The sequence below is a fragment of the Mixophyes fleayi genome, chromosome 4 (assembly GCF_038048845.1).
Source record: "Mixophyes fleayi isolate aMixFle1 chromosome 4, aMixFle1.hap1, whole genome shotgun sequence".
In the NCBI taxonomy this organism is placed as follows: domain Eukaryota; kingdom Metazoa; phylum Chordata; class Amphibia; order Anura; family Limnodynastidae; genus Mixophyes; species Mixophyes fleayi.
The window spans coordinates 345179448-345202816 of record NC_134405.1 but is presented as its reverse complement, the minus strand read 5'-3'; the positions used below and the strand labels follow the sequence as shown (position 1 = coordinate 345202816).

At 46.6% G+C, this 23369-nt stretch overlaps 1 protein-coding gene across 10 annotated transcripts in view; it reads left to right on the top strand.

The window, feature by feature from the left end:
- Nucleotides 1–23369, top strand: part of PLEKHA5 (pleckstrin homology domain containing A5) — an 87316-nt gene that overhangs the window by 33426 nt on the left and 30521 nt on the right. For 9 of the 10 annotated variants that reach the window (XM_075210818.1, XM_075210817.1, XM_075210823.1 and 6 more), the window contains 3 exons: nt 17220–17303; nt 20366–20480; nt 21993–22097. In XM_075210818.1, coding sequence (XP_075066919.1) covers nt 17220–17303; nt 20366–20480; nt 21993–22097 — 304 coding nt within the window. Of the gene's footprint in view, nt 1–8084; nt 8210–17219; nt 17304–20365; nt 20481–21992; nt 22098–23369 lie in introns of those variants that run through there. The other variant, XM_075210825.1, reaches the window with a different exon arrangement.

Sequence of the window (23369 nt, the reverse complement as noted above, 5' to 3'; positions counted from 1 at the left end):
GAGTGTACAGAATGGTGACGTCTTGCTACATATGTAACAAACTAAATTCTAATCTGAGTGCAGACTCAGAATCTGATATCCACTGGGTTCATGTAAATAAATGGTGTTCTCTGCTGGGGTCTAAGGAGGATACTTGTGGCTGACTAGCTGGTGGTATATAGGGACTTAATCGTTGTCTAGGAAGGTTCATAGATCAAAATCCAGGTTGAGGCCTAGGATGGAGGGATGTAAGTCATAAATCCATCCTGCCTCTGCCCTGGATATGCTTTTACTGTAATCTCCTTCCCTCCAGTACTCTTGGACTTGTTTCATGCCCGTGAATTTGAGGGATGCGGGGTCATGTGGAATGAGACACTTGTCTGTAGGCTTCTGAGTGTGCGGCCCATGTATTGGAGTCCACAAGGGCGTTCCAGTAAGTATATAACTCCTATTGTGTCACATGAAAGTTTTAGTCTCATTCTTTCTTAGTAACAGAGGATTGAAATGTTTTAACTGGTTTTGTTGATCTTCAGTTGGTAGATTTACATGCTGAGCAATGGTGGCAGAAGAGGAAAGCTGTGGTTTTATTCTTGCAACCAGGTTTCTATAAGGCTGGTGGTGTCTTTCAGTACACAGCTTGACACTAGTTTATTCTTCAAATTGGAAGCGTCTATTATATTGGGTGATATTGGAGATCCTGTTTTGATCCCAAGGGTTTCATTTTTGAGTGAAACTAATTGGTGTATAGTATCACAGTTGGTACAGTCTGTATTAGGGGTGTATAGTATCACAGTTGGTATTAGGGGTGTATAGTATCACAGTTGGTATTAGGGGTGTATAGTATCACAGTTGGTACAGGCTGTATTAGGGGTGTATAGTATCACAGTTGGTACAGTGTGTATTAGGGGTGTATAGTATCACAGTTGGTACAGGCTGTATTAGGGGTGTATAGTATCACAGTTGGTACAGGCTGTGTGTATTAGGGGTGTATAGTATCACAGTTGGTACAGGCTGTGTATTAGGGGTGTATAGTATCACAGTTGGTACAGGCTGTGTGTATTAGGGGTGTATAGTATCACAGTTGGTTCAGGCTGTATTAGGGGTGTATAGTATCACAGTTGGTACAGGCTGTATTAGGGGTGTATAGTATCACAGTTGGTATTAGGGGTGTATAGTATCACAGTTGGTATTAGGGGTGTATAGTATCACAGTTGGTACAGGCTGTATTAGGGGTGTATAGTATCACAGTTGGTACAGGCTGTGTGTATTAGGGGTGTATAGTATCACAGTTGGTACAGGCTGTATTAGGGGTGTATAGTATCACAGTTGGTACAGGCTGTATTAGGGGTGTATAGTATCACAGTTGGTACAGGCTGTATTAGGGGTGTATAGTATCACAGTTGGTACAGGCTGTATTAGGGGTGTATAGTATCACAGTTGGTACAGGCTGTGTATTAGGGGTGTATAGTATCACAGTTGGTTCAGGCTGTATTAGGGGTGTATAGTATCACAGTTGGTACAGGCTGTGTTAGGGGTGTATAGTATCACAGTTGGTACAGTCTGGGTGTATAGTATCACAGTTGGTACAGGCTGTATTAGGGGTGTATAGTATCACAGTTGGTACAGTCTGGGTGTATAGTATCACAGTTGGTACAGTCTGGGTGTATAGTATCACAGTTGGTACAGTCTGTATTAGGGGTGTATAGTATCACAGTTGGTACAGTCTGTATTAGGGGTGTATAGTATCACAGTTGGTACAGTGTGTATTAGGGGTGTATAGTATCACAGTTGGTACAGGCTGTATTAGGGGTGTATAGTATCACAGTTGGTACAGGCTGTATTAGGGGTGTATAGTATCACAGTTGGTACAGGCTGTATTAGGGGTGTGTAGTATCACAGTTGGTACAGTCTGGGTGTATAGTATCACAGTTGGTACAGGCTGTATTAGGGGTGTATAGTATCACAGTTGGTACAGGCTGTATTAGGGGTGTATGGTATCACAGTTGGTACAGGCTGTATTAGGGGTGTATAGTATCACAGTTGGTACAGTCTGTATTAGGGGTGTATAGTATCACAGTTGGCACAGTCTGGGTGTATAGTATCACAGTTGGTACAGTGTGTATTAGGGGTGTATAGTATCACAGTTGGTACAGTCTGGGTGTATAGTATCACAGTTGGTACAGTCTGTATTAGGGGTGTATAGTATCACAGTTGGTACAGTGTGTATTAGGGGTGTATAGTATCACAGTTGGTACAGGCTGTATTAGGGGTGTGTAGTATCACAGTTGGTACAGGCTGTATTAGGGGTGTATAGTATCACAGTTGGTACAGGCTGTATTAGGGGTGTGTAGTATCACAGTTGGTACAGTCTGGGTGTATAGTATCACAGTTGGTACAGGCTGTATTAGGGGTGTATAGTATCACAGTTGGTACAGTCTGTATTAGGGGTGTATAGTATCACAGTTGGCACAGTCTGGGTGTATAGTATCACAGTTGGTACAGGCTGTATTAGGGGTGTATAGTATCACAGTTGGTACAGGCTGTATTAGGGGTGTATAGTATCACAGTTGGTACAGGCTGTATTAGGGGTGTATAGTATCACAGTTGGTACAGGCTGTATTAGGGGTGTATAGTATCACAGTTGGTACAGGCTGTATTAGGGGTGTATAGTATCACAGTTGGTACAGTCTGTGTGTATTAGGGGTGTATAGTATCACAGTTGGTACAGGCTGTATTAGGGGTGTATAGTATCACAGTTGGTACAGGCTGTATTAGGGGTGTATAGTATCACAGTTGGTACAGGCTGTGTATTAGGGGTGTATAGTATCACAGTTGGTACAGGCTGTATTAGGGGTGTATAGTATCACAGTTGGTACAGGCTGTATTAGGGGTGTATAGTATCACAGTTGGTACAGGCTGTGTGTATTAGGGGTGTATAGTATCACAGTTGGTACAGGCTGTATTAGGGGTGTATAGTATCACAGTTGGTACAGTCTGGGTGTATTAGGGGTGTATAGTATCACAGTTAGTACAGTCTGGGTGTATTAGGGGTGTATAGTATCACAGTTGGTACAGTCTGTATTAGGGGTGTATAGTATCACAGTTGGTACAGTCTGTGTGTATTAGGGGTGTATAGTATCACAGTTGGTACAGGCTGTATTAGGGGTGTATAGTATCACAGTTGGTACAGGCTGTATTAGGGGTGTATAGTATCACAGTTGGTACAGGCTGTATTAGGGGTGTATAGTATCACAGTTGGTACAGGCTGTGTATTAGGGGTGTATAGTATCTCAGTTGCTACAGGCTGTATTAGGGGTGTATAGTATCACAGTTGGTACAGGCTGTGTATTAGGGGTGTATAGTATCACAGTTGGTACAGGCTGTATTAGGGGTGTATAGTATCACAGGTGGTACAGTCTGTATTAGGGGTGTATAGTATCACAGTTGGTACAGTCTGTATTAGGGGTGTATAGTATCACAGTTGGTACAGGCTGTATTAGGGGTGTATAGTATCACAGTTGGTACAGGCTGTATTAGGGGTGTATAGTATCACAGGTGGTACAGTGTGTATTAGGGGTGTATAGTATCACAGTTGGTACAGGCTGTATTAGGGGTGTATAGTATCACAGTTGGTACAGGCTGTATTAGGGGTGTATAGTATCACAGTTGGTACAGGCTGTATTAGGGGTGTATAGTATCACAGGTGGTACAGGCTGTATTAGGGGTGTATAGTATCACAGGTGGTACAGGCTGTATTAGGGGTGTATAGTATCACAGTTGGTACAGTCTGTATTAGGGGTGTATAGTATCACAGTTGGTACAGTCTGTATTAGGGGTGTGTAGTATAACAGTTGGTACAGTCTGTATTAGGGGTGTATAGTATCACAGTTGGTACAGTCTGTATTAGGGGTGTGTAGTATCACAGTTGGTACAGTCTGTATTAGGGGTGTATAGTATCACAGTTGGTACAGGCTGTATTAGGGGTGTATAGTATCACAGTTGGTACAGTCTGGGTGTATAGTATCACAGTTGGTACAGTCTGTATTAGGGGTGTATAGTATCACAGTTGGTACAGTCTGTATTAGGGGTGTATAGTATCACAGTTGGTACAGGCTGTATTAGGGGTGTATAGTATCACAGTTGGTACAGTGTGTATTAGGGGTGTATAGTATCACAGTTGGTACAGGCTGTATTAGGGGTGTATAGTATCACAGTTGGTACAGTCTGTATTAGGGGTGTATAGTATCACAGGTGGTACAGGCTGTATTAGGGGTGTATAGTATCACAGTTGGTACAGTCTGTATTAGGGGTGTGTAGTATCACAGTTGGTACAGTCTGTATTAGGGGTGTATAGTATCACAGGTGGTACAGGCTGTATTAGGGGTGTATAGTATCACAGTTGGTACAGGCTGTATTAGGGGTGTATAGTATCACAGTTGGTACAGGCTGTATTAGGGGTGTATAGTATGACAGTTGGTACAGGCTGTATTAGGGGTGTATAGTATCACAGTTGGTACAGGCTGTATTAGGGGTGTATAGTATCACAGTTGGTACAGTCTGTATTAGGGGTGTATAGTATCACAGTTGGTACAGGCTGTATTAGGGGTGTATAGTATCACAGTTGGTACAGGCTGTATTAGGGGTGTATAGTATCACAGTTGGTACAGTCTGTATTAGGGGTGTATAGTATCACAGTTGGTACAGTCTGTATTAGGGGTGTATAGTATCACAGTTGGTACAGGCTGTATTAGGGGTGTATAGTATCACAGTTGGTACAGTCTGTATTAGGGGTGTATAGTATCACAGTTGGTACAGTCTGTATTAGGGGTGTATAGTATCACAGTTGGTACAGTCTGTATTAGGGGTGTATAGTATCACAGGTGGTACAGGCTGTATTAGGGGTGTATAGTATCACAGTTGGTACAGTCTGTGTGTATTAGGGGTGTATAGTATCACAGTTGGTACAGGCTGTATTAGGGGTGTATAGTATCACAGTTGGTACAGTCTGTATTAGGGGTGTATAGTATCACAGTTGGTACAGGCTGTATTAGGGGTGTATAGTATCACAGTTGGTACAGGCTGTATTAGGGGTGTATAGTATCACAGTTGGTACAGTCTGTGTGTATTAGGGGTGTATAGTATCACAGTTGGTACAGTCTGTATTAGGGGTGTGTAGTATCACAGTTGGTACAGTCTGTATTAGGGGTGTGTAGTATCACAGTTGGTACAGTCTGTATTAGGGGTGTATAGTATCACAGTTGGTACAGGCTGTATTAGGGGTGTATAGTATCACAGTTGGTACAGTCTGGGTGTATAGTATCACAGTTGGTACAGGCTGTATTAGGGGTGTATAGTATCACAGTTGGTACAGTCTGTGTGTATTAGGGGTGTATAGTATCACAGTTGGTACAGGCTGTATTAGGGGTGTATAGTATCACAGTTGGTACAGTCTGGGTGTATAGTATCACAGTTGGTACAGTCTGTATTAGGGGTGTATAGTATCACAGTTGGTACAGTCTGTATTAGGGGTGTATAGTATCACAGTTGGTACAGGCTGTGTATTAGGGGTGTGTAGTATCACAGTTGGTACAGGCTGTATTAGGGGTGTATAGTATCACAGTTGGTACAGTCTGTATTAGGGGTGTATAGTATCACAGTTGGTACAGTCTGTATTAGGGGTGTGTAGTATCACAGTTGGTACAGTCTGTATTAGGGGTGTATAGTATCACAGTTGGTACAGTCTGTATTAGGGGTGTGTAGTATCACAGTTGGTACAGTCTGTATTAGGGGTGTGTAGTATCACAGTTGGTACAGTCTGTATTAGGGGTGTATAGTATCACAGTTGGTACAGGCTGTATTAGGGGTGTATAGTATCACAGTTGGTACAGGCTGTATTAGGGGTGTATAGTATCACAGGTGGTACAGGCTGTGTATTAGGGGTGTATAGTATCACAGTTGGTACAGGCTGTATTAGGGGTGTATAGTATCACAGTTGGTACAGTCTGTATTAGGGGTGTATAGTATCACAGTTGGTACAGTCTGTATTAGGGGTGTATAGTATCACAGTTGGTACAGTCTGTATTAGGGGTGTATAGTATCACAGTTGGTACAGGCTGTATTAGGGGTGTATAGTATCACAGTTGGTACAGGCTGTATTAGGGGTGTATAGTATCACAGTTGGTACAGTCTGTATTAGGGGTGTATAGTATCACAGTTGGTACAGGCTGTATTAGGGGTGTATAGTATCACAGTTGGTATTAGGGGTGTATAGTATCACAGTTGGTACAGTCTGTGTGTATTAGGGGTGTATAGTATCACAGTTGGTACAGTCTGTATTAGGGGTGTATAGTATCACAGTTGGTACAGTCTGTATTAGGGGTGTATAGTATCACAGTTGGTACAGGCTGTATTAGGGGTGTATAGTATCACAGTTGGTATTAGGGGTGTATAGTATCACAGTTGGTACAGTCTGTATTAGGGGTGTATAGTATCACAGTTGGTACAGGCTGTATTAGGGGTGTATAGTATCACAGTTGGTACAGTCTGTATTAGGGGTGTATAGTATCACAGTTGGTACAGTCTGGGTGTATAGTATCACAGTTGGTACAGTCTGTATTAGGGGTGTGTAGTATCACAGTTGGTACAGGCTGTATTAGGGGTGTATAGTATCACAGTTGGTACAGGCTGTGTATTAGGGGTGTATAGTATCACAGTTGGTACAGGCTGTATTAGGGGTGTATAGTATCACAGTTGGTACAGTCTGGGTGTATAGTATCACAGTTGGTACAGGCTGTATTAGGGGTGTAAAGTATCACAGTTGGTACAGGCTGTATTAGGGGTGTGTAGTATCACAGTTGGTACAGGCTGTATTAGGGGTGTATAGTATCACAGTTGGTACAGTCTGGGTGTATAGTATCACAGTTGGTACAGTCTGTATTAGGGGTGTATAGTATCACAGTTGGTACAGGCTGTGTATTAGGGGTGTATAGTATCACAGTTGGTACAGTGTGTATTAGGGGTGTATAGTATCACAGTTGGTACAGGCTGTATTAGGGGTGTATAGTATCACAGTTGGTACAGGCTGTATTAGGGGTGTATAGTATCACAGTTGGTACAGTCTGGGTGTATAGTATCACAGTTGGTACAGTCTGGGTGTATAGTATCACAGTTGGTACAGGCTGTATTAGGGGTGTATAGTATCACAGTTGGTATTAGGGGTGTATAGTATCACAGTTGGTACAGGCTGTGTATTAGGGGTGTATAGTATCACAGTTGGTACAGGCTGTGTATTAGGGGTGTATAGTATCACAGTTGGTACAGTCTGTATTAGGGGTGTGTAGTATCACAGTTGGTACAGGCTGTATTAGGGGTGTATAGTATCACAGTTGGTACAGGCTGTATTAGGGGTGTATAGTATCACAGTTATCAGGACGTCTCCCCTCTGGATGTACCACAGATAGTAGGAGGGGTGACATAACGAGCCTCTCATCCTGCTGCCCTCACACAGGATGATCAGTGTGCAGAGAGTGAGGAGACGGAGCTGTGAGTATCTGTCCTAGTAGTCTGTGTATCTGCGGGGGGGGCTGGATTAACCCCCCAGTGGCTGGATTTGTTACTGATGAACACCACAGTTACTATGGTTTGTCTATCCAGTGTTTCTCCTTTCTGTGTGCACGATACAATGTGTCTGACTCTGTACATATGATAGCTATGTATGGGGGCGCAGTGTGATCCTGAATGTGGGCGATTGGTTTGGGTGTTATGTGCAATGAAGAATGAAGTCAGTGTATTAATGTGCCCTGAATGTTACCCCAGACTGGATGATAGTTGTCATGTTTGCGTGTACTTTGACGTGCTGCGTTTCTAGGTATGTCATGGTTCATGCCGTGCGATGTAACGCAAACATCATAAGACACTTTCATAACTACTCTGAGACTGGCCCCTAGTTCCAGATCCCCAGTAAGGGGCCACACCCTGTGGTAACGGGTAATGCCTAGTGTGCGAATGTATCCTCCCATCTCATAGTGTATCCTCCGTTCTCCCTGTGTATTCACACCAGAGGAAAGAGATGAGATTCCTGCAATACAGCTCATGTGGTCTGTGGGCTCGGACATATCTTGTGTACAGTTGGGTGATATTGATTATTACCGCTCATGCTTCATAAGTATTGGCTGAACTGCATTAATTGGCTGTGTACAGAGGAAGCAGCTGTCTCATGAGAACATCAACTGTGAGTGAGAACAGGGTCTATGTATAGACATTATCTGTATGTATGCGTGTGGGTGTATACAGATATATAGCCTGTGTGTGTATATATGTGTATGCGTGTGGGTGTATACAGATATATAGCCTGTGTGTGTATATATGTGTATGTGTGTGGGTGTATACAGATATATAACCTGTGTGTGTATATATGTTTATGTGTGTGGGTGTATACAGATATATAACCTGTGTATGTGTGTGGGTGTATACAGATATATAGCCTGTGTGTGTATATATGTGTATGTGTATGATGTGGGTGTATACAGATATATAGCCTGTGTGTGTATATGTATATGCGTGTGGGTGTATAGATATATAGCCTGTGTGTGTATATATGTGTATGCGTGTGGGTGTATACAGATATATAACCTGTGTGTGTATATATGTGTATGCGTGTGGGTGTATACAGATATATAACCTGTGTGTGTATATATGTGTATGCGTGTGGGTGTATACAGATATATAGCCTGTGTGTGTGTATATGTGTATGCGTGTGGGTGTGTACAGATATATAGCCTGTGTGTGTGTATGCATGTGGGTGTATACAGATATATAGCCTGTGTGTGTATATGTATATGCGTGTGGGTGTATAGATATATAGCCTGTGTGTGTATATATGTGTATGCGTGTGGGTGTATACAGATATATAACCTGTGTGTGTATATATGTGTATGCGTGTGGGTGTATACAGATATATAACCTGTGTGTGTATATATGTGTATGCGTGTGGGTGTATACAGATATATAGCCTGTGTGTGTGTATATGTGTATGCGTGTGGGTGTATACAGATATATAGCCTGTGTGTGTGTATATGTGTATGCGTGTGGGTGTGTACAGATATATAGCCTGTGTGTGTGTATATGTGTATGCATGTGGGTGTATACAGATATATAGCCTGTGTGTGTGTATATATATGTGTATGCATGTGGGTGTATACAGATATATAGCCTGTGTGTGTGTATATGTATATGCGTGTGGGTGTATACAGATATATAGCCTGTGTGTGTGTATATATGTGTATGTGTGTGGGTATATACAGATATATAGCCTGTGTGTGTATGTATATGTGTGTGTGTTAGTGTTATCCTCAGTGCGGTATCCTCAGTGTCTGCTCTCTTTGCTCTGCCGTTGCACGCTGTAAATTTGCTCAAAACACAGGAACATTTAGGAAAATTTGTGTACAAGGAAAAGGTGGTGGTACCCTCAGCAGCCATTGAATCGTTTCCTCTTATAAAATTCCTGGTGCTCTATTTTTTGCAGTATATATGTATAACGTCATTCTCACTCCATCCTCTCCCTTCAGCTTCTGGGTGTGATGTCCATGCTGTCTCTTGTGTGTCACATATATGTTGCATGTAAAATAAGATCATTCAAGTTTGTTGACAAGTGTGGCATTGTGGATGGACATGTTATCCGAGATTTAATGACTCTTCTATCATGTACAGACTTCCCGTTACCAAAGGACTTCTTCACACTTAATTGTTTCATGTTCCAAAATAAGTGTAAGATCCGTTATCTGGGATCATGTGACTGGTGGTTTGCATGACATCGCCATCGTATAAAGGCCTTTCTCAATAGTTTATTATATTCAAGATATTTCGTCTTCACATGAGCCAGTCATGGGAATATTCTTTTTTTATATTTGAAGTCATGAAAACTTTAATAAATGTTTGACCATCCTAATGTCTGACAGGTAGATGGTGGAGATCTGACAGGAGCAGCGTGCTTTGTGTAATGTACTGTCAGTAGAACACACCTGGATAGATACACCTATGTCTGACAGGTAGATGGCGGAGATCTGACAGGAGCAGCGTGCTTTGTGTATTGTACAGTCAATAGAACACACCTGGATATATACACCTATGTCTGACAGGTAGATGGCGGAGATCTGACAGGAGCAGCGTGCTTTGTGTATTGTACAGTCAATAGAACACACCTGGATATATACACCTATGTCTGACAGGTAGATGGTGGAGATCTGACAGGAGCAGCGTGCTTTGTGTAATGTACAGTCAGTAGAACACACCTGGATAAATACACCTATGTCTGACAGGTAGATGGTGGAGATCTGACAGGAGCAGCGTGCTTTGTGTAATGTACAGTCAGTAGAACACACCTGGATAGATACACCTATGTCTGACAGGTAGATGGTGGAGATCTGACAGGAGCAGCGTGCTTTGTGTAATGTACAGTCAGTAGAACACACCTGGATAGATACACCTATGTCTGACAGGTAGATGGTGGAGATCTGACAGGAGCAGCGTGCTTTGTGTAATGTACAGTCAGTAGAACACACCTGGATATATACACCTATGTCTGACAGGTAGATGGCGGAGATCTGACAGGAGCAGCGTGCATTGTGTATTGTACAGTCAGTAGAACACACCTGGATATATACACCTATGTCTGACAGGTAGATGGTGGAGATCTGACAGGAGCAGCGTGCTTTGTGTAATGTACAGTCAGTAGAACACATTAGAGAGAGTTTGTTTGTCTGACACTATTTGTTGCACTACAGAAATGGAAGTTGCTCATTCAATTTACAGGTTCACAGCAGGTGTTTGAAAGGGTGGAGTTATCCTGAAAGGAAACAATAAAGAGACAGATCGGAGCACACTGCTGTGAGCCAGGGAAAGAACTTCTGTTCTACTTGTGCATAAAATGCACGTGAATGTATGACCCAATGTAGGGACTCTCAGCGTTTAGCGTTAGGAGCTCCCTATTAGAAGCGCCTGGATGGGGTGGGTGGCTTATCGTGCATTTGCTAATGTTTGTAACTGAGATTTTTTCATTTTGTGCACAAGTAGAATTGCAGTATTTTACTGGTTAAAACAGTGTTTGTCGCACTTTAAAGAAGTGACCTCAGACACTAAAGATTATGAAGAGAGTAAAGTATGTGTAGAGCGTGCCTAGACACTAATAATTATTATACTCCTCTCTTACCCCGCTCCCACAACATGGAGTGCGGCTTTGTACCCCTCTAATGATGGGTTAGCAGAGAAATGCAACTTTTCTGATCTCTGTGTTAGACAAATGTACATAGCGTCCGTTCTCTGGGCGCCAACCCTCACTTGTGCAACAATCCAATGTGCACTAATTCAATATGCATTAAAATATTAAAAGAAAGTTCTAAATAATTGATGTTGGCTATATAATAAGCAGAGCCCCTTGTCAGTACTTCTTACTGCAGCTCCTGGAAGTACAGTTTATTTCATCCGGTGGACTATGTGTGTCTAGTGGTGCTCGCAGGCTGTACATGGAGGACTCCGGAGGGGTTTGCTCACTGCAGCATCTTGCCGCACTCTAATCACAATAAGCCCTGGAAAGCTTTGGGTGCTGGGCATAGACCAGAACACACAACATTTGCCGTTGTGGGGGCTGAAGAATTACTTTAAAACAATTACTGGGAAATGAAAGAAAATAAACGGCTCCAGTTCGCCTTTAAATACAGTTGGGTAGCTGGAGCACATAGGATTAATTAAGGTTTGGCTTGAGGTGGTTTTATAATAATCCAGCAGCTCAGGTTGTGATCAGATTCTGTTAAACACTGAATATATTTTCCTGGAATGTGAGTACTTGTGTTGTGAGTTTTCTGTGTCCTTGTATTTCTGGATTGTGCATTACAAGGTCATATATAATGTTGGAAACTAGAATCAAACCCTAGGAAGGCACCATCTCCCATCTAACCTCCCTGTGTAACTATATTATAGGAGAGATTCTGATTCCCATTGATCTTTCCATGAGTGACAATTACACTTGTTGTACATGGGCCGGTGTCCTAGATCGTTCCACTTGTTCTCTGCAGTGGCTGACGTTAGACGGAGGCACTGTGCAGAGTATGCAGGCCGGGAATTTAAGGGAGAATCCTGGGTCTGTGGCATGCGCTTCTGATGGGACTATACCGGATAATCGGGGCACTCTTTCCATGATCTGTGGATATCTTGCATCATAAACAGAAGCTGGTAAATGGAAGAAATGGTTCTGTGATCACCGACTAGAGAGGGATGTTTTATAATCTCCACCACCACATTCCTCTGGTTTCTGATCTGTCCTAGGGTGTCAGTACTTGTCTCCTGTCGGATGACATTGTGTACAGGCGGATACATACCTGGAATTTCTCACGCTCCCCTTATCGCTCACACAAACACTGAGATTCCAGGAGATCCTGTCTGGTCATGTGATTCATGGCGGCGGCAGACTGGCGACGAAAAGGTTAATGTGAGGGCATTGCAGATATTGGTGATATATAGTCTATTTATTGGCTGGTGTGAGGAATGATTAACATTGTATACGTCAATCATCTGCTGGTATCTGATTGATTCTTTCCAAATTCTTCCAGCCTTTTTTTTTCACTTTGTTATTTCACCAGAAAGGGCCAGTTTCCCATAAAATGTATAAAGAGAGGATCTGAGGGTCCTTTGTGTTATATCACTTTCCGCCCTCTCTGTCTTGTTTACCATAAAACTTTCACAGTCATCTTAATGTCATGTATGAAGTAATCTTTATGTGGAGAAGAGTTAAGATTTTGCAGTAATTGACAGCAGCTTTAATGAAACATAGCACATTCCACACATTCATGGCATATAATTGCAGTGGAAATACCTGAGGAGGATAATTAGCCTTAATTAGATGATTAAAAAAATGTAAGTTTAATAGAAAGGAAGAAATAAGTTCCTTCTATAGATGAAGAGTTTGTGGTCCCCAGATGCCTGGTACACAATGTGTGGAATTATATCTATATCTGTGTCTGTGTGTGTATGTTAGGGAATTTAGACTGTAAGCTCCAATGGGGCAGGGACTGATGTGAGGGAGTTCTCTGTACAGCACTGTGGAATTAGTGGCGCTATATAAATAGCTGATAATGATATATATATAATCTATCCTGACCTACGTCAGCAGCAGATGTGCCATGGGGCAGGACACTGGCACTGATTCCCTTGTGGGGAAACCAGTCTGAGGTCTGGCGCCTATTTAACCAAAGCTTTCAAAAAGTTGTGTAGAAAATGTGCCAAGCCCTGAAGTCTCCATACTCTGTAATTATGTGTGCACCCCCCACCCCCTCCCTACAGTCTACACGTACATTGTGGTGTAATGACTGATGTGTATCTGTGCAGGGATCTTGGTTTAATGATTGTTTGTGTAAATGTTCTATCCTATGCTCTGCCCGCTCTGCGTAGGACCTGGTGCCTCGCGCTGTGGCGCTCTGCGTGGGACCTGGTGCCTCGCGCTGTGGCCGCTCTGCGTCGGACCTGGTGCCTCGTGCTGTGGCCGCTCTGCGTCGGACCTGGTGCCTCGCGCTGTGGCCGCTCTGCGTCGGACCTGGTGCCGCTCGCTGTGGCCGCTCTGCGTCGGACCTGGTGCCGCTCGCTGTGGCCGCTCTGCGTCGGACCTGGTGCCTCGTGCTGTGGCCGCTCTGCGTCGGACCTGGTGCCGCGCGCTGTGGCCGCTCTGCGTCGGACCTGGTGCCTCGCGCTGTGGCTGCTCTGCGTCGGACCTCGTGCCGCGCGCTGTGGCCGCTCTGCGTAGGACCTGGTGCCTCGCACTGTGGCCGCTCTGCGTCGGACCTGGTGCCTCGCTCTGTGGCCGCTCTGCGTCGGACCTGGTGCCGCGCGCTGTGGCCGCTCTGCGTCGGACCTGGTGCCGCGCGCTGTGGCCGCTCTGCGTCGGACCTGGTGCCGCGCGCTGTGGCCGCTCTGCGTCGGACCTGGTGCCGCGCGCTGTGGCCGCTCTGCGTCGGACCTGGTGCCGCGCGCTGTGGCCGCTCTGCGTCGGACCTGGTGCCGCGCGCTGTGGCCGCTCTGCGTGGGACCTGGTGCCGCGCGCTGTGGCCGCTCTGCGTGGGACCTGGTGCCGCGCGCTGTGGCCGCTCTGCGTGGGACCTGGTGCCGCGCGCTGTGGCCGCTCTGCGTGGGACCTGGTGCCGCGCGCTGTGGCCGCTCTGCGTGGGACCTGGTGCCTCGCGCTGTGGCCGCTCTGCGTGGGACCTGGTGCCTCGCTCTGTGGCCGCTCTGCGTCGGACCTGGTGCCGCTCGCTGTGGCCGCTCTGCGTCGGACCTGGTGCCGCGCGCTGTGGCCGCTCTGCGTCGGACCTGGTGCCTCGCTCTGTGGCCGCTCTGCGTCGGACCTGGTGCCGCTCGCTGTGGCCGCTCTGCGTCGGACCTGGTGCCGCTCGCTGTGGCCGCTCTGCGTCGGACCTGGTGCCTCGTGCTGTGGCCGCTCTGCGTCGGACCTGGTGCCTCGCGCTGTGGCTGCTCTGCGTCGGACCTCGTGCCGCGCGCTGTGGCCGCTCTGCGTCGGACCTGGTGCCTCGCACTGTGGCCGCTCTGCGTGGGACCTGGTGCCTCGCTCTGTGGCCGCTCTGCGTCGGACCTGGTGCCGCGCGCTGTGGCCGCTCTGCGTCGGACCTGGTGCCGCGCGCTGTGGCCGCTCTGCGTCGGACCTGGTGCCGCGCGCTGTGGCCGCTCTGCGTCGGACCTGGTGCCGCGCGCTGTGGCCGCTCTGCGTCGGACCTGGTGCCGCGCGCTGTGGCCGCTCTGCGTGGGACCTGGTGCCGCGCGCTGTGGCCGCTCTGCGTGGGACCTGGTGCCGCGCGCTGTGGCCGCTCTGCGTGGGACCTGGTGCCGCGCGCTGTGGCCGCTCTGCGTGGGACCTGGTGCCGCGCGCTGTGGCCGCTCTGCGTGGGACCTGGTGCCGCGCGCTGTGGCCGCTCTGCGTGGGACCTGGTGCCGCGCGCTGTGGCCGCTCTGCGTGGGACCTGGTGCCGCGCGCTGTGGCCGCTCTGCGTGGGACCTGGTGCCGCGCGCTGTGGCCGCTCTGCGTGGGACCTGGTGCCGCGCGCTGTGGCCGCTCTGCGTGGGACCTGGTGCCGCGCGCTGTGGCCGCTCTGCGTGGGACCTGGTGCCGCGCGCTGTGGCCGCTCTGCGTGGGACCTGGTGCCGCGCGCTGTGGCCGCTCTGCGTGGGACCTGGTGCCGCGCGCTGTGGCCGCTCTGCGTGGGACCTGGTGCCGCGCGCTGTGGCCGCTCTGCGTGGGACCTGGTGCCGCGCGCTGTGGCCGCTCTGCGTGGGACCTGGTGCCGCGCGCTGTGGCCGCTCTGCGTCGGACCTGGTGCCGCGCGCTGTGGCCGCTCTGCGTCGGACCTGGTGCCGCGCGCTGTGGCCGCTCTGCGACGGACCTGGTGCCGCGCGCTGTGGCCGCTCTGCGTCGGACCTGGTGCCGCGCGCTGTGGCCGCTCTGCGACGGACCTGGTGCCGCGCGCTGTGGCCGCTCTGCGTCGGACCTGGTGCCGCGCGCTGTGGCCGCTCTGCGTCGGACCTGGTGCCATAGAGGCCCTGTGTAGGCTTTTTAAAGGGCCCACGTGGTGAAGACCACTGTATCTCACATGTTTCTCACAGTGTATTATCAAGGTAACGGGTCCTTACAGCGGAGAGTGCTTACCTGTCACTGGCAGAAAACTGCACAGTGCCGGGCCGAGTAACTTATAATACCAAATACAATCCACATAAAACCAGAACGAGTACACATGAGGTTAATGAAGGAAGTGCAGGTGTGAGACAGGGTGGGTATGGGAAGGATCAACACTGTGACCACAGGGGCTAGTGGGGCTGAGAGTGGACTTGGCACTGGAGCTGGTAGGATGTGCAGAAAGAGTTCTAGAAGTTGGGAATGTATCTTGGACTATAGTGAAGAGGTGGTTTTTGAAAGGTTGGGGGAGAGACTGGTCAGGCAGGGTAAGGAGCTACATAAGTGGAGAGCAGCACAGGAGAAGTCTTAGAGGCAGGAGTGAGCGGTGGTTACCAGAGAGGAGGCCCAGGTCAGAGGGAGAGTATCACGTGATGGGGTCAGAAATGTATGAAGGGCAGGAGCTGGTAAGGGCTTTGAAGGTGAGTGATAAACGCAAATCTGCAGGAAATGTGGAGATTTACAGAGCGGTGCTTTGGATGTGGAGCAGCAACGAAGCAGCACTCAGGACTCATTGTAGAGCGGAACGATGGGTGAGGGGAAGGTAGTAGGAGAGAAGAGATAACGGAGGAGGAGAGGTGGCTTCTAGTGCATGACATGGAAGGTACAGGCACTGTCAGTCACCAGGTCCAGGAGTGGGGAGAGAGAGAAGACGACGCGTGATATTAGAAGGCTGACAGTAGTTGAATTGGTAATTTTATGGCAGAGGAGGCTGGTAGTAAATTAGGAGTAAGGTCCTGCTGAGAGCTGCATCCTAGAGGTTATTAGTATATGCTGGTGAATCAGAGATAGTCAGCACATGTGAGGTAAGGAGTTTGTTTGGGTTGAGGTGGAGTCACAACACCCAACAATATAACAAAATTGTGATAAATCAGATTTTTGAAGCATGGTGTGCAGAGAGCTAAATAGAGTCAGACGGATGCTCTAAACCAGGCCTGTCCAACCTGCGGCCCTCCAGGTGTTGTGAAACTACAAGTCCCAGCATTCCCATCCAGCTATCAACTGGTTGTCTACTGGCAAAGCATGCTGGGGTTTGTAGTTGCACAACACCTGGAGGGCCGCAGATTGGATAGGCCGGCTCTAAACTCTAGCCATACTGCCGACACCTACCGACTGAAAGATATCCGTAGCTCGCCCCTCCCAGTAACTTCACACTACAAAGACCGAAAATCAAGTCCTTGTACTCGCATTTAATGCATAAAAATGTGTGCAATATGTACAAATGGCTTACTAGAGACAGCCCATCTGATCACAGTCTAGATACCTGCTGCAGAGGTGGTATAGAATAATTGCTTGTGGATGAAAAGTTTAGTCCATTTCTCCTACTATATATATGTGCTGCTCCCCCAGATCACTCAGTCCCTGCAGATATTTACTATTTTCCTGCAAGATGCACAATCGCAGGCTTCACACAGCTCTTCACGTCTCTCGGTGGTGTTGAATACTGATTGCATGTGTTGTATCTATATGTACATATGGCTGAATCTAGCTGACTATCTATAATTGTTTCTTGCAGTCACAATGAACGGAAAGTAACTTGCAAACACCCGGTAACCGGCCAGCCGTCGCAGGATAACTGCATTTTCGTGGTGAATGACCAGTGAGTATTATTCATTCTTTTGTATGATCCCTTGTGCCGAAAACCAACTTAAACGATTTATTGTAGTTTATAAACGTGACCAGAGAGATGTAAATAACAGTGACCCGGGACCACCCAGAGAGAGAGGTGTATATAATAACGAAGTGACCCGGGACCTCCCAGAGAGAGAGGTGTATATAATAACGAAGTGACCCGGGACCTCCCAGAGAGAGAGGTGTATATATAACGTAGTGACCCGGGACCACCCAGAGAGAGATGTGTATATAATAATGTAGTGACCCGGGACCACCAAGAGAGATATGTATATAATAACGTAGTGACCCAGGACCACCCAGAGAGAGAGGTGTATATAATAACGAAGTGACCCGGGACCACCCAGAGAGAGAGGTGTATATAATAATGTAGTGACCCGGGACCACCAAGAGAGATATGTATATAATAACGTAGTGACCCAGGACCACCCAGAGAGAGAGGTGTATATAATAATGTAGTGACCCGGGACCACCAAGAGAGATATGTATATAATAACGTAGTGACCCAGGACCACCCAGAGAGAGAGGTGTATATAATAATGTAGTGACCCGGGACCTCCCAGAGAGAGAGGTGTATATAATAACGAAGTGACCCGGGACCACCCAGAGAGAGAGGTGTATATAATAACGTAGTGACCGGGACCTCCCAGAGAGAGGTGTATATAATAACGTAGTGACCTGGGACCTCCCAGAGAGAGGTGTTTATAATAACGTAGTGACCCAGGACCTCCCAGAGAGAGGTGTATATAATAACGTAGTGACCCGGGACCACCCAGAGAGGTGTATATAATAACGTAGTGACCTGGGACCACCCAGAGAGGTGTATATAATAACGTAGTGACCCGGGACCACCCAGAGAGAGAGATGTATATATAACGCAGTGACCCGGGACCACCCAGAGAGAGGTGTGTATATAACGTAGTGACCCGGGACCACCCAGAGAGAGGTGTATATATAACGCAGTGACCCGGGACCACCCAGAGAGAGGTGTATATATAACGCAGTGACCCGGGACCACCCAGAGAGAGGTGTATATATAACGCAGTGACCCGGGACCACCCAGAGAGAGGTGTATATAATAACGCAGTGACCCGGGACCACCCAGAGAGAGGTGTATATAATAACGCAGTGACCCGGGACCACCCAGAGAGAGGTGTATATAATAACGCAGTGACCCGGGACCACCCAGAGAGAGGTGTATATAATAACGTAGTAACCAGGGACCACCCAGAGAGAGGTGTATATATAACGCAGTGACCCGGGACCACCCAGAGAGAGGTGTATATATAACGCAGTGACCCGGGACCACCCAGAGAGAGGTGTATATATAATGCAGTGACCCGGGACCACCCAGAGAGAGGTGTATATAATAACGCAGTGACCCGGGACCACCCAGAGAGAGGTGTATATAATAACGCAGTGACCCGGGACCACCCAGAGAGAGGTGTATATAATAACGTAGTAACCAGGGACCACCCAGAGAGAGGTTTATATATAACGCAGTGACCCGGGACCACCCAGAGAGAGGTGTTTATAATAACGTAGTAACCAGGGACCACCCAGAGAGAGGTGTATATAATAACGTAGTGACCCGGGACCACCCAGAGAGAGAGATGTGTATATATAATGCAGTGACCCGGGACCACCCAGAGAGAGGTGTATATATAACGTAGTGACCCGGGACCACCCAGAGAGAGGTGTGTATATAATGCAGTTACCCGGGACCACCCAGAGAGAGGTGTGTATATAACGTAGTGACCCGGGACCACCCAGAGAGAGGTGTATATATAACGCAGTGACCCGGGACCACCCAGAGAGAGGTGTATATATAACGCAATGACCCGGGACCACCCAGAGAGAGGTGTATATAATAACGCAGTGACCCGGGACCACCCAGAGAGAGGTGTATATAATAACGCAGTGACCTGGGACCACCGAGAGAGGTGTATATAATAACGTAGTGACCAGGGACCACCCAGAGAGAGGTTTATATATAACGCAGTGACCCGGGACCACCCAGAGAGAGGTGTGTATATAACGTAGTGACCCGGGACCACCCAGAGAGAGGTGTATATATAACGCAGTGACCCGGGACCACCCAGAGAGAGGTGTATATATAACGCAGTGACCCGGGACCACCCAGAGAGAGGTGTATATAATAACGCAGTGACCCGGGACCACCCAGAGAGAGATGTATATAATAACGCAGTGACCCGGGACCACCCAGAGAGAGGTGTATATAATAACGCAGTGACCCGGGACCACCCAGAGAGAGGTGTATATAATGACGTAGTAACCAGGGACCACCCAGAGAGAGGTTTATATATAACGCAGTGACCCGGGACCACCCAGAGAGAGGTGTTTATAATAACGTAGTAACCAGGGACCACCCAGAGAGAGGTGTATATAATAACGTAGTAACCAGGGACCACCCAGAGAGAGGTTTATATATAACGCAGTGACCCAGGACCACCCAGAGAGAGGTGTTTATAATAACGTAGTAACCAGGGACCACCCAGAGAGAGGTGTATATAATAACGCAGTGACCCAGGACAGCCCAGAAGGTGAATGAGACGCTGGAGTAATGCAGTCAGTATTTCAGCATCACAGCGACCAGTATGACACTATGCAAATGGACATAACATGGAGCTACGGGATCTTATTGGGGTTCTCCTCCACCTCTCACCGGATCTCCATGGTGGACACAGCAGCTGACTCCTCATTATGCTTATCAGGCAGCTCTGGGCAGGTTTAATTAAATGACCAAAACAAAGTATAAGTGATAATATTTCTCTGTGTATTATTGTACTGCGGTTATACTAAGAGACCCAAAATATCCGGCCCCTCCAGCATGATCAGGTCTACTGAAAATGTATTTGCAATTCTTTACTCTTTAACTTATTATTGTGTTTTTCATTTTCTTCTTTTTATATCCTTTTGAGAACTTTGTGTACTCATGTATTCCTTGAACCTTGCTGCTCTGCTGGTATTGGTGAGCTGTAGGTATGATCATTATGTCCTCCTTACCAGGACATCATCAGCAATGGCGTCTCAAGAGGCAAAGGATCGAACTCTAAGCGTGACGAGTGACAATTCCAACTGCAACCCTGACTCTGGCGCAACCCCTACGAGCCCCCTAACAAGGGTAAGTGTCTGGTGACCCCCTCGGCCGATCAGCCGCCCCATGTGGTGGACTATTGAACCAAAAGGACAGACCATAGACCCAATTGATCAATTATGGTGGAAAAATAGGTGAATGGATGACCCTCAAACCCCACACATGGAGAAGTGAGTTGGAGAAGGCAGATCCTGGACAGTTTGGCAATCTGCGTGTGTTATGTGCTAATTATAAGAGGACTGAATTGTCTTTCTAACGTAGAAACATTGCTTGCAGGAGTGTTCCTATCAATATATGGGGTAATTATTGTATAAACGCTTGTTGGAAGGGTGAGGCAGATTCAGTAGATGTTTTTTGTCTCTGTAATAAGTATCATCTTGTCTCACATTGCAGACATGCACTGCTCTGTTTATATGCTTTCTCTAGTAACCTTTCCGTAGAATTATTATAATACTCATTGAATGTATCCAGACAATTCATGGTTGGAAGGAAGAATAGTTGTGCAGTGTGAATGGAATGTCCGACAATGAGCCGTCCACTGAACCTGAGCTATATGGACTGGAGATATAAGGACTGGAGTGTAGACCACTCGGGGCAGACCTAGACTTGTTTTAGGGGGAAGGGGCCACACCCCGCCTCCATTCTGGTTGGTCCTAGTTGGTCACGCTCCTTTTTCCCCGATGATCGGACCTCTCCACCGCAATTTAATGGGATGAACTTTGCTGCTAGTGGGGCGAGTGCCCTGATCGCCCCACTCTGGATCCGCCAGTGAAACCGCTAGACTTGAGCCACAAGGACCGGAATGTAAACTAGACTCCAGCTATATGAATAGGAAAGTTGACCACTAGACCAGCTACACAGACTAGAATGTAATGTACGGGCTTATGTCTACTGTGCCAGTTCTACAGACTAAACCGTCCAGCATTGAGTTAAACATTCCTTAGTTCAGGGTATTCAGTAACGTAGTCGCCCACTTCCATTCTCCTACACTGCAGATTGTTCCCTTGTATTGAACGTACTCTCTGTATAATTACTGTATGCCTGGTCTCCTATGGTGCTATTCACTCTATATACTGTTCCCTATATTGTATACAAGTCTCCCACACCTCCTTCCTCCTCATTTCTACAGATCCTGTACGGTGTCCTGGAGTGGTCATGTTGCTGAGGGATTAGGACGTTGCTTCATTAAATGTAGATGCTGGAAGTTAAACTGTTCTATCTGTGATGTGTTATATCTGGTATTGACACGATCTTTCAGATGCTGCAGTTACTATTATTATGGTTTAGCCCCTTCCGTAATAAGAACATTGGAGATAACTCGCTTCAATTAAATTAACCCCAGACAGTCCATTCACCTCTCTGGTATAATACCAGTTATACTCTTCTGCACTTTTGGACAACCCCCTTCTTAATTATTGATTCTACTTATGTAATGTAGGTGTGTATATGTGTACATATTTGTGTGTGTTCCATATACATTTTATGGGTACATTATCATGTCTGACTGCCTCTAATACGTTTATTTGTTATCCTAAACAGTCCTCAAGATCATCTGGAAAACTTCATAATTTTGGAAAAAGGTCAAATTCCATAAAGAGGAACACGAATGCCCCAGTCATGATGCGCGGCTGGCTTTACAAGAAGGTACAGCGCCTCATACATTGTGGTACCTTATTACATATATAGCCTGATTCTCCCGGGGTACAGGATTGTATGTGTGAGTGTACAACACACTTACATTGTGGTACATGATGTGACATTATTACATATATAGCCTGACTCTCCCGGGGTACAGGATTGTATCTGTGAGTGTACAACACACTTACATTGTGGTACATGATGTGACATTATTACATATATATCCTGACTCTCCCGGTGTACAGGATTGTATCTGTGAGTGTAGGACACACTTACATTGTGGTACATGATGTGACATTATTACGTATATATCCTGACTCTCCCGGGGTACAGGATTGTATCTGTGAGTGTAGAACACACTTACATTGTGGTACATGATGTGACATTATTACATATATAGCCTGACTCTCCCGGTGTACAGGATTGTATCTGTGAGTGTACAACACACTTACATTGTGGTACATGATGTGACATTATTACATATATAGCCTGACTCTCCCGGGGTACAGGATTGTATCTGTGAGTGTAGAACACACTTACATTGTGGTACATGATGTGACATTATTACATATATATCCTGACTCTCACGGTGTACAGGATTGTATCTGTGAGTGTAGAACACACTTACATTGTGTTACATGATGTGACATTATTACATATATAGCCTGACTCTCCCGGTGTACAGGATTGTATCGGTGAGTGTAGGACACACTTACATTGTGGTACATGATGTGACATTATTACATATATAGCCTGACTCTCACGGGGTACAGGATTGTATCTGTGAGTGTAGAACACACTTACATTGTGGTACATGATGTGACATTATTACATATATAGCCTGACTCTCCCGGGGTACAGGATTGTATCTGTGAGTGTAGAACACACTTACATTGTGGTACATGATGTGACATTATTACATATATATCCTGACTCTCACGGTGTACAGGATTGTATCTGTGAGTGTAGAACACACTTACATTGTGTTACATGATGTGACATTATTACATATATAGCCTGACTCTCCCGGTGTACAGGATTGTATCGGTGAGTGTAGGACACACTTACATTGTGGTACATGATGTGACATTATTACATATATAGCCTGACTCTCACGGGGTACAGGATTGTATCTGTGAGTGTAGAACACACTTACATTGTGGTACATGATGTGACATTATTACATATATATCCTGACTCTCCCGGGGTACAGGATTGTATCTGTGAGTGTGGAACACACTTACATTGTGGTACATGATGTGACATTATTACATACAT